Source organism: Mugil cephalus, chromosome 6 (genome assembly GCF_022458985.1).
Source record: "Mugil cephalus isolate CIBA_MC_2020 chromosome 6, CIBA_Mcephalus_1.1, whole genome shotgun sequence".
NCBI classification, from domain to species: domain Eukaryota; kingdom Metazoa; phylum Chordata; class Actinopteri; order Mugiliformes; family Mugilidae; genus Mugil; species Mugil cephalus.
The window spans coordinates 6,534,169-6,549,908 of NC_061775.1; the positions used below are offsets into that span (position 1 = coordinate 6,534,169).

The 15,740-nt window shown below is 41.9% G+C and overlaps 1 protein-coding gene across 1 annotated transcript in view; it reads left to right on the plus strand.

Moving 5' to 3' along the window:
* ell (elongation factor RNA polymerase II) overlaps nt 1-15,385 on the plus strand; it is a 35,313-nt gene extending 19,928 nt beyond the window's left edge. Inside the window, exons 3-12 of the mRNA XM_047587041.1 lie at nt 1,230-1,351; nt 2,781-2,944; nt 4,030-4,280; nt 4,389-4,513; nt 9,048-9,123; nt 10,714-11,332; nt 11,676-11,742; nt 12,304-12,475; nt 12,584-12,628; nt 12,716-15,385. Coding sequence (XP_047442997.1) covers nt 1,230-1,351; nt 2,781-2,944; nt 4,030-4,280; nt 4,389-4,513; nt 9,048-9,123; nt 10,714-11,332; nt 11,676-11,742; nt 12,304-12,475; nt 12,584-12,628; nt 12,716-12,820 — 1,746 coding nt within the window. The 3' untranslated portion in view covers nt 12,821-15,385. The remainder of the gene's footprint in view (nt 1-1,229; nt 1,352-2,780; nt 2,945-4,029; nt 4,281-4,388; nt 4,514-9,047; nt 9,124-10,713; nt 11,333-11,675; nt 11,743-12,303; nt 12,476-12,583; nt 12,629-12,715) is intronic.
* The last annotated feature ends 355 nt before the right edge of the window (nt 15,386-15,740 follow it).

A 15,740-nucleotide genomic window follows, 5' to 3' on the forward strand; every position in this document is an offset into this window, starting at 1 on the left:
TGGTGCAAACTTCTCATGATTAACTGTAATAAATAATAGATAATAAAGCAAAATAAACTATACTATGAAATACACTATATATATAACATATACTATGATAGTTTGTAGCCACACAGTATTATCTTAAAGTAGTTTTTAAACTTATGGTTAAGGAAGACCTTCAGGTTTCATGTGTGTTGGGGAGACCTGGCTACAGTCTGGCTACACAACAGTTCCAACACTGAGGAAAAAGCCACAAACTAAGTTTATGATCTAGTTAGATCTCTAACGATGAACTGCTCCCTAAGTTGGTGATCCAAAAAATAGTTTCCGTTATCAGCTTTAGCTGTTGGTCCTCGGGCTGGGCTTAAACTCAGGCTAAACTTACTTTTACTGGTGTTTCCTATCCAGGATTGTTAAATACATTCTCCATTTACTTTAGAGGCTAAAGAGATGTTTTTGAGTAAGAATCAGAAATGTGTCAAGGCAAGGTTTCCGTGTCTCCTGCTTGTTTTGCTTCCTCTTTCTTTAAGACGATTACCAAAATGCTTCTTTGCTCCGCATGAAGAACATCGCACATTTTCGACGGCTCCTTTTAATAGTGTCTATTTTAAAATAAAAATGCAGCATCTGATTCTCAGTTGACGAAGCATTTCTTCCGTTTAAGCAGCCGTTCTAACCCAAGGTTGAAGTGTCCAGCAGCTTGCCTATGATTAGATGTTTGTTGGCTTTAGCAGCTAAGGCTTGACAGTGGTTAACTCCACTTCCTCCGCAGTCTTTAAAAAAAGGAACACCTGTAGTGCTGGACGGAGGTAATTATAGGGTTGAAATAGGATACGCATAACCATGTCAGGAGTCACAGACTGCAGAAATACCTGTCATAGTTTCCTCAATTACATGTTGGGAGCATGATTGAAATACTGCAGTGCTACATATATGCTGGAGAAAAACGTTATGGTGCACATGATGCGTTTTATTTTCAGTGTTACCAAGAAAATGCCTGACACCTACTGACAGCTTTGCCTAGTTTTCAGGGTCTAGTCTTCATGGTTTATATTGTTTATATATGAGACAGGAAAAAAGTGTTTATATCTACAAATATTGAGTAGAATTCAAGCGGCATAAGAAGGCTGTAGTCTGCCCAGAGTAACGTTTTTATTAAAAAGATCATGCGCTGATATTTGTTATAAAACTCTCAAGCATTTGGATCTAATGCTGATTTAATGTGTTGGTGTTTTTGTCTTCAACAGAAAATCTCAATACCACGGCCAGAAAATTCCAGTGAACTGCAAACGTTTACTTTCTACCTGTCGAATGTGGGCAGAGATAACCCCCAGGGCAGCTTCGACTGCATCCAGCAGTTCATCACCAGGTGGAAGAAAACACACAATCCAGCGCTTCTTTATTGTAGTGTTTTCTTATTCGTAATTTGACATTTGTAAAAATACAGCTTTGCTGCATTGTAATATCAAATGCACATAATTAATAATGTGACTGATTACCTTTTGAGCTCTGTTCATATAATCAGCACTCTTTGCAGTTAAATTACCTAATGAGTGTTTTCAAGCAGGCAATCTGTTTGTTTGACGTAATTATGAACTGATGTTAATCACCAGGCCTCTCAGTTAAAAGCTTTACAGGCAGAGCTGATGAACATAATGGGGACTTTGGCTCCAAAAGGCAGTTACAAATTTGAAAGATGAAACTCTGAGGTTAAAGGGCTGTACAAATGGTAAATGACGTCCTGGTCAGGTGTGAAAAAACGGATACAAGTGGCCCGCGGTGCTCAGTCGATGAACCATTAATGGGCTTTAATATTAATAATCTGATATTTGTCTAATCTGACTTATTGAACGGGACAGTTTTTGCAGATTTAGCACAGTTGCTAAACGAGACAGAAACGGTGCAGGAATGTGTCATGGTAACGTTTTTATATAGCTAGCTGTATTTTCAGTGTTAATTTGAATTATTAAGTGTGCGAACATATTTAAGCAACACACTTAATGTGTTTGAACACTTAATAATTTAAATAATCAGCTAGAAACTTATAACAAGCCCAACTTATGATGTGGAACCATTCCCTTCAGTGCATCTAACCGAGCGACCATGATCATCTTCTGTAGCTACACATACTCAAAATGCTGACTGACTCGACTGAAAGCCACCAGATGTCCGTGGCGAAGAGGAAGGAAGTAGAAAGACAGAATGAGGAACAGCACGAATCTTCTGCTTCTCTGTCAAGTTTCTGACCCCATTATCCTACAAGTATTTTTAACAAGTGGGTCAGGTGGAGTTCATTTGAATCTCTGACTGGATCCTAATCAGCCTAAAGTTGCAGCCTAAAACCCAAAATGACAGAGCTCGGCTTCCACTGACTGTGCCAGCGGCATCTCATTTTCTGCCAAATCCTCATCAAAGTGGAGGGGAATCAAAGGGAACCGGAAAGTCAGGGAAAGAATGGGATTTGATGCGGCAGTGAGTCGTACTCTGGGAACCCACAGTTGGGTGGAAATTGAAAAAATAATAGTTGTCCCCTCAGGGGATTTAATGGATCTTGCCCGAGCAGGAACACGCAATGAGAGATATTAGAGAGAGATGGCCCATAAATTTCATACTGAGAATGAATCAGTGCTGATGAGCTTAGATTTACTATAAAACTATATTCTCTAGAATGAAATGTGATTGGTGGATATCAAATAACTGTCACTTAAAAGTTGTTTCCTTTCTGTTTTTTCCTATTTAGTCTTCTGTTTACTCTCCCCTTGATGTCCTCTCACACCATTTCCTCCTTGTTTTGGCAGTGAAGGGAGCATTCAGCTGGACTGTTTGGGCGGGATCCAGGACAAGATCACAGTATGTGCCACAGACGACTCGTACCAGAAGGCCAGGGAAAGTATGGCCCAAGTTGAGGAGGAGACTCGGAGTAGGAGTGCCATAGTCATCAAGCCTGGGGGAAGATACGTAGGTGAGGAGACGTGATATGACACAGAATTAGGTCATTTTCTAACTGTCCGGTGGGAATGGATATTTCCACTTGTGTACCACTGAAGTGTTAACACACAGGACCTCCCTAAAGGAATTTCTCTACCCTACAAGCTGTACAAGATGTGTATGTGTAGCCTTGTTCTACTGGTGAACAGGTTGACACTGGAGCACAGAGGCTGAGGCCACATGGCAAAGGGCCATCGCACTGCCAGCACGCCTCATCTATAACCAGGACTTTACTGAATTTGACATTTGGTTCTTCAATCTGTCACATACACACTAATCCTCTTTGTTCTGAACCACTGTGAATGTAATTCAAACACAAAGAGGTAGAAATGTCTCCAGGCATAACTCATCAACTTCCTGATGACCTGCACTGTAATGCACAGCATGTTACAGTTGCAGCAGAAAGCCACGGGAGTCTTGCCTCATTGCCTGTGAAGAAAGAAATCTATTGAAAGCCACATGTCCACATGTGCTGTGGAACCAAACGGTGTGTCAGTCCCACTGGATGACCTGAAAAAAAAAAAGAAAGGTTGTCAGTGGGAGACGTAATTACTGGTGTCTGCACTGAAAGGTAAAATGGAGTGTGTGGCAGCACGAAGGATCCGTTCACAATCCATTATTTTTGACTCATCAGCAGCTTCTCCCGACATTAACATTGAGATAAAAGATGTTGACTCAAATCACTATATTTGTTGTGGGGTTACTTGTTTTCTTCTTACAGAAATAAGTATGCGCAAAAGGTTACGTGGTGAGTCATATTCTTGCAGTGCCTTTATTTCTGTGGTAGATCATAGTATGCTTGACTGGACTCATTTTCATAAATGCACTGTAAACAGAACAAACTAATTTTTATTGAAGGATTTACACACTTGTTTCAGACAACCCCACCATTCTTCTTTCCTCACCAGCCAGAAAGAGGAAAAAATTATCTATCATTTATACAGCAATTTCAAACTTAAGGTCATTGTCATCAGTGGAATGTGGATTTTCTTGACACGTGACACTGTTTATTTTGAAATCAACCTGACATTTCCCCTTATTTCTGTAACTTCCTCCCAGGTAAGAAGGTTCAGATCCGGAAACCGGCACCTGCCCTCTCAGATATCGCCCCCCTACGGAGGACGTCTCGGCCTGTCATCATCTCTAGCAGTACACTAAAGAAAAGTACGACTCAGCATAGGCCGCTCCGAGAGCGCCTCATACACCTGCTGGCCCTCAAGCCTTACAGAAAGGCTGAGCTGATCCTCAGGTTGCAGAAGGACGGCCTCTCGCCATTAGACAAAGACTCCCTGGACAGCCACCTGCAACAGGTCACACCCTGAGTATTTTCACTCACTTACATCTCCCACTGGAGTTAACCCCACACATGATCCAGATGAGTCCAGCAGACTCATCCGTGGCTCTTATTGTTTCCCTAGGTTGCAAACCTGAATGGGAGAGAAAACACCTTCACATTGAAGGACTTTTTGTATAAGGAAATTCAGAAGGACTGGCCTGGCTACACAGAGGGAGACCAGCAGCTTCTGAAAAGAATTCTGTTCAGGTATGTCAGAGATGAGAAATAGAACGACGTGTAATCGAAGTCTTCGGTGTTTTGTCACAGGGATGCTTATGTCACCCAGCTGTCCTCTAAGAGGTCATGTCTTTTTCTGTTCAACACATGTTATGAGTCAGTGCCAGATTATCTGAGTTGACAGTTAGACATTTTAGAACAAACCTACTACAATTGTGATATGAGAGATAAGTACATTTCTAAGAATAATAGCAGTGTGTTTAGCTTTTATTTCCATACACATGAATATATTGGGAACACTGCACAATGTTTTCCAGATTAAAAAAAAATACAGCAAGTGTAGAAAGGGAAATATTGTGCTGTTCAGAAATAATAGCAGCATCTCCATTTACTATATAAACTGGAAAATGGATGAAAATGTAGTTTTCCTGGGTATCACTGAACTGCTACTTAGTTGTATGACCAGCGTTTCTGGGAAACGCTTCACATCTGTGTTGCATACAGTCAGCCAACTTCTGACACCTGTGAACAGATATTCCAGCCCAGGACGATTGGACAACGTTCCACAATTTCTCTGCATTTTTTAGGTTTTTTCCTCAGGAAAAAAAAAACAATTTTGATGGCACCCACAAGTTTTTTTATTGGCTTAAGGTCTGGGCATTGGGCTGGCCACTCCGTAATGTTAATCTTTTTGGTCTGGAACCAGGATGCTGCTGGTGTGTTTTGGGTTGTTTTCTTTCTTTAACACCCATTTCTTGTTTGGCATAAGGCCACATGACCTCCTCAAGTGTTTTTATATATTTGATATTTGGTATGTAATAAATGGGCACCTTAGTACAAGAAACACCTTCACATCATGATGCGTGCACCACGGTGCCTCACTGTCCTCACAGGGTGCTGTGGCTTAAATACCGTGTTTGGGGGTCGACTTTCCTCTTTAGTCCAGTGAATATGTTCTTTGGTAAATTGTAGCATCTATATTTTAGGAGTCTTATAAATGTTACAGCGCTCACAGGTAACTTTGGGTCATCTTTGATTTCTCTGGAGCTGATCATTAGTTCAGTCTTCTTTGAATGGTTAGTTTTCCATTTTCTTCCATATCTTTCAGGTTTTGGTTGTAAATTTAAAGGATTTGAGAATTTGTTTTTCCCTCTCCTATTAACCTTTTAATCAGAGTACGGAGTTCTTCTGAACGATGCTAGAACAACCCATTTTACTCTGGTTTTCAGAGAGAAAGGCAGTATAACTAGCATGTGCTGCCTTCGTCCTTCAGTAATGGCCACCTTTTTGGCGGTAAATGTTTTTATCACAGAATGAATGTCCTCACTAATTGAACTCCCCACTGCTTTTATTTTGAACACAGTCCTTTCAATTAATGATTAAATTACACTGAATTAGCAGCATGCATGACGTTGATTGTTGGGTCTGTTGGTTTCCTATTACTCTACTACACATACTAGTAAACGACTGGCCAGGTAGAAATAACATTTCTACCAAAAACAGTGATTGATGACTGCTGTATTTAAGGCTGTGCTGGTATGAAATCTCTGGTGTCTGGCGTCCTGTAAACATTGATGTGCAAGACTGAAGTTAGATGTCATTACATATCTCCAGGAAAATGTCTGTGGATTCCACTAAATTTCATCCATGTGTTTATTTGTTGACACCCTGGGCTGCTGGCCTACTTCCTGGTGGAAAAATCAGGTTTCTCAGGATCTGTGACGCTGAGGAATTGCAAGCTCCCAACTACCTGCTATATATAGAACAGGCAGCACTGTTCAGTGTTCAGTTTGTATTTACGTAATAAACTCAAGAATGGTGCCTATTGTCCATGATAAGCGTACTGGTGGCACAGCTATTGAAGGCAGCCTGAATGTTAACACTCGGAGTGACCAGAAGAATAGAAATGCAATGAAGTCCGATAGTCCTGCGACGTGCACGGTGTTGCAAGACGCCTGAAATGTTATTGTTGAGATGACGACGTTTAGTTTTAGTGAATACAGCCCATAATAGTTTAATTAGTGCGATAACAAAAGCATTTGTCGTGGCACAAATGAAATGTTTGTCAAAGATACTTGTTCACTCCGTGTTTTATATGTGCGTATGTGATTGATTTGCTTTGTAAAATGATTCACATCCACGCATGCATCCTTTTTGTGTCACTGTACTTTGAGCTCCGTTTGGGAGTTTATCAGCTGGTTGAACAACCACAGCCTCCCACTTAATATCACCTCCCCCTTCCTGGCTCCTCCAGAGTTTGAAGCGAATGCAGCCAGTCACGCAGGAGTAGCACAGCAACATGATGCAACAGTGTTCCAGCACATGCTGATCTGTGTGTGAGGTGGCGCTGGTCCAAGGTTCAGCCGTATTGGTCAGCGTGCTGCCTCACTCGTAGCTCCTGCCTGTCTGCCGGACTGCCCTCACCACACACACACACACACACACACACAGAAGCACTCCAATCCTGATTTAGCGAGGGCGAGGCGTTGACCAGGCTCGGTGTACCCAAGTGCCCCCTACTGATAAAGTCATTAGCTGTGACAGCAGCGTCTCCTCATGTGCAAAATCCAGCTTTACATTGGAGTCGCATGTCATGTTTGTTCTTCCCTCTGTGTTTGAACGGATACAACTGTCTGTTCAAACAAGCCGACTGAAATCAAGCTGCAGTAGTTAGTTCTCAAACAGCTGTGTGTGTCTTAGTTTAAGTAAAAGCTGGATCAATAGTTGTTCACTTTAACTTCATCTTTGCTGAGTTAAGCACACTTAAGCTTTTACAGCTGTATTTTGGTATTTCTCTTTTGTTTTAGCTGTCGCTTGTTGTGTTCATCTGTTCACAACTGGCACTGTGACGGTTCTTAGCTGTTGTGAATCCCAAGTGAACATCTCTAAAGGCAGGTGTGAATACCGCACTTACTCAGGCAACTTGTGGAGGAGGACACAGACAAAATGCTGTGAAAACAAATAGAGTACATTCCTTATTGCTTAGAGGGACCTTGTTGTCATAATCATATTGGTGAACCGGCCAAACGGCATCCATTCCCAAAGTGAACTACAGTGCCATATTCCTTCTCTGTCGCCTCCTCTCTGTCACTTTACAGTGTCATACCACTTCCTCACTTGTCTTCAAAAAGCTGCCAAGATTGTTCAGCCATGAAATAAACACAGAGCTGTGTCACTGGGGTTGTAAAATGCCAGAATAACGTAGTATGTTTTAGAAACGCTGAAAGGAAACTGGTGGAAGCTTTGTATAGACTGAGGCCACGCTTACATGAATACGATTTTTGAGTGAAACCGCATAGGTTTTGCATGTTTAGGCCAGCCGTCATTCCTCGGTCACTTTCAGTCACCTTTTTTGAATGAAAAGATAAATATGGAGCCTTTGCGGTTTCTTTCTGTCTTTCGTGTGGGTGCCTGATATGAACACGATGATGTCAACACCTGACCTCGATGTAAACTGGATGTTTAGACCCACCCACCCAACTTTCCGCTACCTGTTAGCTCAGGCTACATCCTGTCACTCAAAGCGTGAACACCTTTAATTAAGCAGAATTTAAACCTCAATAAAAAATAAACAAATGAGTTGGAAAAAAAATCACCTCCAGTGCAGTTATCATGAATGGTGAAATAATCAAAATCATTTTTTGTACCAGGCTGTAAACATGTTTAATAATGCTGTAAAGTTGGGCTTTTTAACATGGGGGTCTATGGGGATTTGCTCCCTTTGCCTCAAGTGGCCACTCGAAGAACTGCAGTTTTTTGCACTTTACATGGGCTTCATCGCTCAGATCCAGAGGTTGTTGCTTGGTTTTTATACGGCATGCTGGGATGACGCACATGCCCCGCCTTCTTCATCTTCTTTTGACGTTGTGTAGCAGAAACAGCACCACACATAGGTACTACAGCATTTCTACAACTAGATGCAGTTTGGCAATGGATCAATCTGGAGTAATGGAGTAATTCTCGAAACAATGGCAAGGAAAAGAAAAGATCGTTTTGGTACATGTGAATTTGGCCTTAATTGCTGAAGCTTTGCCTCCACTGTTTATTACAAAATGCTGCACTGTCTAGTACCACCTCCTTTGCTCAGTTGTCATAGCTACCCACTCACGCTTCACAAAATGACTCAAACTTGTCTGTGAAGTCCTTATACATACAATTTTCTTGTCACTAAATAAGTGGTAGTCATACAGTTTGTTGCACAGCGTCTTTTCTTCAACGAGAGAGTTTCCTAGTTTTTCAAGCACAATAAAAGTAGTAGTGTGATTCCATGCTGCCTGTAGATGGCTATGTAACAACATGTCTGGTCAGATGCTTAAGCTGGAGTGCATCACATCCACTTAAAGCGTTCACTGCTGCATCAGTGCCCGACCAAATGCTGTGTCACTTCAGCAGAGGAGTTGAATAGATAAATTGGTTTCCTGCAGTGTTTGGTAAGCTGCTATGACCAAGCAAGTTCCCCTGTGGGTCATTACAGTCCGTCTAAGTCTGATCTTTACAGTGTCCAGTGATTATATGACATTTATTTTTCCATTGTGTTTGTGTGCTTGCATTTACTGTCTTTTAGGAAACAGGCCCAGAACAGCTCTACTCCTCCACCAGAGAGCCCACCCAAAGAAGTGGCCAGTAGCTCTCCATCTCAGGTGAGCCATCTTCACTTCTTGTCTCTCGCCTCCAATCACTTCCATCCAGCTGCTGTTATTCTGCTTCCCATGTATTAGTTATGCACTTAACGGCACAGCAGCTAATCTTTCCATTTCGTTTATAATTCATTTGATGAGGATTTTCTGACTAGGCAATTAATTCTTTAGTTTAGCAATAAATAATAAACAGAGCTTCCCCTATTTAACGTTTATTAAAGCATGATCCTATTTACATCTTTTGATATTTGTGAATGAGAAATATAAAGGTCTAGCTTTTACTATTTACCCAATACATACTAAATACTAAATCTCAAAAGAGTTGTTTTCAGGTTTGGTCTTACTTGGAAACTGGCAGATCTTCTCTATTTAAAGAGTTCCCACACTTGTGTGTTTTTGGGTCATTTCTGGCAGCCACTGTAAAAATCTTAGCATTTTATTCATTTCTAGACCGCAGCTAAACTATTTCCCCCACTCTGAAGTACTCTGCATAATCTTAAACCTGATCTTGTTTGGGCTTCGTCTACTTTCCAGCTGATCCCGTAGAAAGGGGAGGCACGATCAAATGTTTATCAGGCTAATGGGTTTTTCATTTCCTTTTTCGCCAGATTACCGACCTGCTAACTGGGTTGGTGTGGTCTGGTGGTTTCTAGGACTTTCCAGGCAGGAGTTTTTTTAAATTAAAAAAAAAAAAAAATTCTCAGTTTTCTCAAATTTCACAAGCACCTTTGCAGTGCACATTTTTAACTGGTTTCGTTGTGGCCAGTATTACTTTCTTTAAAAAAAAAAAGTCCTCCATGATTCTCCTCATTTTGTGAAAATGATCTCCCTACTCAATTTATCCTGCCACTCCTGCTGTGAGGTCAATCCAGTCTTCTGAATTTGCCATTATTTACTCTTCCATTAGGTGGAAGGAGGAGGAGGAGCGGCTCCGTTATATTAATAGCTCCTTCCACTCAGGTTGTTCTCACCTCGGATGTATGCCCCATACTTTCCGCTCCCTCCTTCAGCAAACACACATGAGACAGCCTCTGTTTTTAGCTTCATTGGAACAAACGGAAGCTAAAATGTGTGCAAACCTCTGGCATGACTCCGGCAGTGCTACAAAAAGTATCCTCTTTCATCACTTGGCTGGATTGTAGCTTTAAAGGAGGAAAATAAAACCGAGATCAATGTGTTCACGAAATGGTTTGAAAATCCTTGCAAGTCCAAACTGTTCTCCTCTGTTTCACTCCAGAAAGTCTTTCTTTTTTTTGCAAGCCAAAGCAGAGTGTTTCGGGTTTGCCACTCCCAATGTGGCGTGGGCTGTTTGAAACAGGGCCTGGCTGTAATGTAATCTCTGGTATTGTGAAATGCAGCACAGGTAGTCCCTGCGCAACCAAGAAGGCAGATCCTTTAATACTGTGTCTTTGTGTTGCTTTGTCCATCTATCTCCTTGTGCTTATTACACCTCTTACACCCTTGTACACTTCCGTGCCGCGCCACAGTTTTGTTAACTACAATGTTTCGCCTCTTTCACTCTTGACTTGAAATGAATTCATATTAGACTCTGTTTGAGAGCCTGTTATTGAACCGGCTGTTTTTTTCTGCCAGAAACGGCCCGCCGCTGACTTCATCGACCCTCTTATCAACAAAAAGCCACGGATATCGCACCTCGCCAACAAGGCTGCAACAGCCCCAATTAATGGCAAGCTCAGCTCTTCCAACGGGAGAGGAGAGGCGGGCGGAGCACAGCCTGGGGGGGCAGTGTCTTCGTCCGAGGGCGGCATGACATCGGGCGCCCAGCCCCTTCCCGTGCTCGACATCCCTCGTCCCTTCGAAGTGTTGTCGGACGTCAGCAACGACTCCAGCCACAATGGCCGCGACTGTGACTCTCAGGAAACGGCGGTGTCCGAGAGGCTCGGCCAGCCACCTTCTTCGCTCTTCTCGGTGTCGACGGTGACCACGACGCCGAGCATCAGCACGTCGTCCCCCGGACACACGGTCCTGTTGGGCCCGCGGGACAAGAGCCCGTCGTCTTTAAACAGCAAGTCCAGGAAGAAGTCGAAAAAGCATAAAGACAAGGAGAAGAGCAAAGACAGGGAGAGGGTGAAAGGAAGGGAGCAGGAGAAGGAGAGGAAGAGTCGCGAGGAAAGCGTGCCTGAGCCCAACCGAGCCTGTGAGATGAGCCCAGGGAACCTGAAAAGCAACAGTATTCCACAAAAAAGCACAGGTGAGACAATTAGGATAAAGGATTTCTGAATAAATGTTGATATGTGGACGGACACCGGTTAGTCATCGCTGTGAGTAGGAGATGAATCATGGGACCGGTATGCTTCACACTGATTAAACTGAGACCTCTGCTGTTCAGCTTTATGTCTTCAGCAAAAGACTGAAGGGCTCTGAATTCAACAGTTGGGGCGGTTCTTAGTTTAGAGCATTGCACATTTAAGAGTGATTAGATTGTGCTGAATGATTAATTTTCTGCTGATGCTTTTCTGTTTGCACCAAAGCAGGTTCTATAGATAACCCGTGGTAGATTAACTCTGCTTCCTCACTGTGTGACCTTGTTTCAGATCTGAATGGAATGTGCAACAGTACCAGTATTCCTTCATCCTCACCTGAGGTGGCAGACTATTTATTGTGAGTATTTAACAAGTTCGGGCGTAGACACAAAAATTTATTTCTTGGAAGCATTTTCTCGTGTTTCGAGGTGCAGACACGAGAAAAAGACAGCGAGAATAAAGGTGACAGAGACAGGTGCATGCCAACGTGTTATTACTGGTTGTCACTCAGCCCAAAACACGCCCCACAGACGAAGGTGCAGCTGGCACACCACGTCGTCATTGCTGCAGTCACCACCAGAGATTATACTCCTCACAGTCGCAACCTGAGCACACAGACACGGTACACATATTGTAGGTTTCAGTGTAAATTGCACTTTCCGTGAACATTATTATGATCATAGGGATGAAGTGATAATCCTTGGCGCACACCCCAGGCTTGTCTGAGGTTGTCTGTCTCTCGCCGTTAGACTTTTAAAAGTATTTGAAGAATGAAACTAATTGATTCGTCTGGAGTCGCTCTCATTAAATCTAATGACTTTATCAGCCTCTTTTATATTAAATGCCTGAAGAAAGGTTTATCCAGACTTTATGTCTTTAAATCTCTGCTTAGTTACATTTTCTTGTCTTCTCCTCCCAGGAAGTACACAGTGATTGCCTCTCCGGAGCAGCGTCAGAGGTATAAAAACGATTTCAACAACGAGTACAGTGAGTACCGAGGTCTCCATGCTCGAATAGAGGGCATCACCCGGCAGTTCACTGTGCTCGACAATGAGCTTAAACAGCTCCAACAAGGCACAGACAAGTACAAGGTAGATCCCCAAATGACACTTAAAACTCTTTTTAACACTTAAAAAATTCAAAATAAACTCCAGTTACTCTTTTTACTCATTACCCTCTACATTTTCTTCTCTTTACAGACAATCCACAATCAGATACTTCAAGAGTATCATAAAATTAAAAAGGTATGTTTCGCCACCTTGAGTGATTCTAATAAGAAAGTATCTTGTACGTGATCAGATTATAACACAGCTCTTCCCTGTCCCTTGCAGACTAATCCAAACTATAGCCAAGAGAAGAACCGCTGTGAATATCTACACAACAAACTGGCACATATAAAGAAACTCATTGCGGAGTATGATCAACAGCAACTTTAGAAATAGTCACTAGACACTGTTTCCCTCTTATCTCTGGAAACCACGCAGATAAAGGAAAACTCTGGAGTCAGCTTGCTCTAAAAAAAAAAAAAAAAAAAAAAAAAAAAATGCCATGAAGGGAGTGTTCCCCTCATTGGAGCCAAAGGCTCTAATGAGGGTGAAACAGGACACATGATCTCTCTTTCCTTTTTTGTTTTCTTTTTTTTTTTTTTTTTTTTTGAAGATGGGACTGAGTCTGGTTTGACTCTGTCGCTGTAGTTAATGGTGCATCCAGAAAATGTGGTTTGGTTTGGCTTTGTTTTTCTCAAACGACCACTCTGCTAGAGGGGTCCCAAACAGTCAAACACGGACACTTTCCCACTTTCTTGGGGGTGGGGGTGGGTGGATTTTCAGATAATCTTTCCTGCTTTAGAAACTGGAGGGAAGGGGTCACACTTAGTTGAAACGTGCAGTTTGTAAGCCAAATGCAACTAATTTGTTTTGAGTTCAGAAAAAATAAGTGAATGATACATCGGTTTTCCCTGCATACTGAATCAAACGGTTGTGATGTTGAACTTATTTCTTTGTTTTTTGTTTTTTTTTCTCTCTTTTATTTATTTTTGACACTTAAACTGGGGGGGTGAGTCTACTTTACACTCCTCAATATCAGTACTTAAAAGCTGTGTCTCCTACTTTCTGTCCTCACACCTTGAATGTCTACCAGTATTTTATTCAGAAGCTGCCTTGCCCATTTAATTGTCAATCTGTTGGCGATCATTTTCTTCTCTCTTTTAAAGAGATGTAGATATTACTGTTGATTAAATCAAAACAAATGCACACGGTCAGACGCAGGTTTGCGAGCTTGGCTTTTCTTTTCTGAAGTAACGTGCAGATGTCTTAACAGAGGAGACATGAGTCAGTTTCCAATCACTGTAAAGCTGTGGATTGTCTTTGGATGTCGTGACGAGCTCGGTTACAGCAGTGGTCCTTAGTTACAGTTCACCGTATTGTATCAGTAAGGACCTATATTTAGCTCTTAATTGGGTGTCTTTCCAGTTGTAGCAACAGAACAATTCAGTTATCTGAGGAGTTCGCAGTCGGTGTTAATCACACTATGGAAGATCCTCCAATTGTAAGATGAAGCAGACGGGATTCAGACCTGTAGACTTTTTCTTTTCATCTTTGAAATGTCCGATCTGATATCTTCTAGCGTGCACCATTATCACCTTTATTACGTTAAAATCCTGTTTACAGTGTCTATGAAAGGTTTGTCTGCTGATCGACCCGCATTTAGTCACAGACGACTGTTAAAATGAAGCCATCTCTGTTCATCTTCCCGAGTGGAGCCTGGTGGACCTCCTGCTCAGAGAAGGACCAGTTTTTGCCTTTTTTTTAAAAAAAAAAAAAAAAAAAAGTGATGTCAAGAATTCACGGCAACCGGAAAACCTATTTCCTGGATCGACTCTCCTCTCCGACGAGCGTCGAGTCGAGACGGAACCCGAAGACAAACGAGAAACCCTGCACCAGAACTTAACCTGATGGGCGATGGGCCGAGTCGGCTTCAGTCAGCGGATGCATTTCTTATATGGATCTTTTTATGTGAATATGAAAAATCAGCACTTTTTCTCCTGATCTTGCTGTTACCTGGGGTGGGGTGGGGTTGTCCAAAACGACACTTTTCTCGTTGTCCATCAGAGTGCATGCCTTATGAATGTGTTACAATGATCAGTCTTTGTACCTTTACTTGAAAAGAAAATATATATATATATATATATACTGCCCAAGGACATCAAAATCCAAGCGAAGGCCTCGTCCAACTGAATCAGTATGTAAACGATAGACATGGCTCCGACCAGCATGTATACCAAAGTGCTTAAGATGGATGATAGAAAACGCCCTACCAAATGTTGGCAAAGGAACATGTCTCAGTATTCTCTATTTCCTGTTTTCGCTATCTTTTGTCAGTATAATTTACCATCCAGTGGAAACTTGTGTTGTGTTTTCCTTGAGAGAAGTCAGAGGAGGCTCCTTTGCTCCAGGCGGGGTATGGTCTGGGGTGATGTCGGGTTTCTGATCACTCTCCAAATCCAAACACTACATTTAGGTCAATGCTGAACACTGCTGCGTCTAGACTGAGACTGGGACTGGGATGAAGTCTGGATGTGAATGTTTCCCCACCGCAATCAGCTCTTGGCAAGAGAGACACTTTTCACCGTTCTTACTGTACCTTGTTTTCCAGACACTTTCGAACATGATTACTGTATTACATCTCTAGTACGTTCAGAAATCTGAGTTCATTGGAAAAACCTATTTTTGATCCAATGGAGAGCGAACTGTAATGACACGCCAGCACGGGAGCACCACTGTATGAGATGATTGTGCCAAAAGAACCTGTTGTATAGGTTTTCATTTTCTTTTCTGAGTATATTCATGCTGCTGTATAAGCAAAGAGGGCTTTGGAGAGTAGTCATGACATGTTGGCGCTAAAACCCAAAGCACGCTTTTTGACAACCATAAGGGACTGGGACTGAAATTGATCTTTGTTTCAATAAAATTCTTTAAAATCTTTATTTCTGGAATTCTGAACCAGTTGTTGCTGTCTGTTATTATAATTCCAATGGTCTTTTTCTCTGATTATCAGAATTAAAGCGACTGAAAATGGTATATTGTTGAACAGATTATCTGAAGGACACCGGTAAAAGTTTGGGTTTATTTCTTGATAGTGCCTTCCCCCGACAGAACATTATCAAACTCAAATCCAAAAAAATGGTTCTTTGGAAGCTTCCTTAAAATTATTATAAAAGACGATGTACTTGAGCTTCCTTAAATTCCAAATTTATCAGTATTTTAACACGAGTTTACAACTACTAATAGACCTAAATGTGTAGTACAAGAACTGCCCTATAGGTGGCAGCAGTTTCACACTTTTTAATTCCCAGAT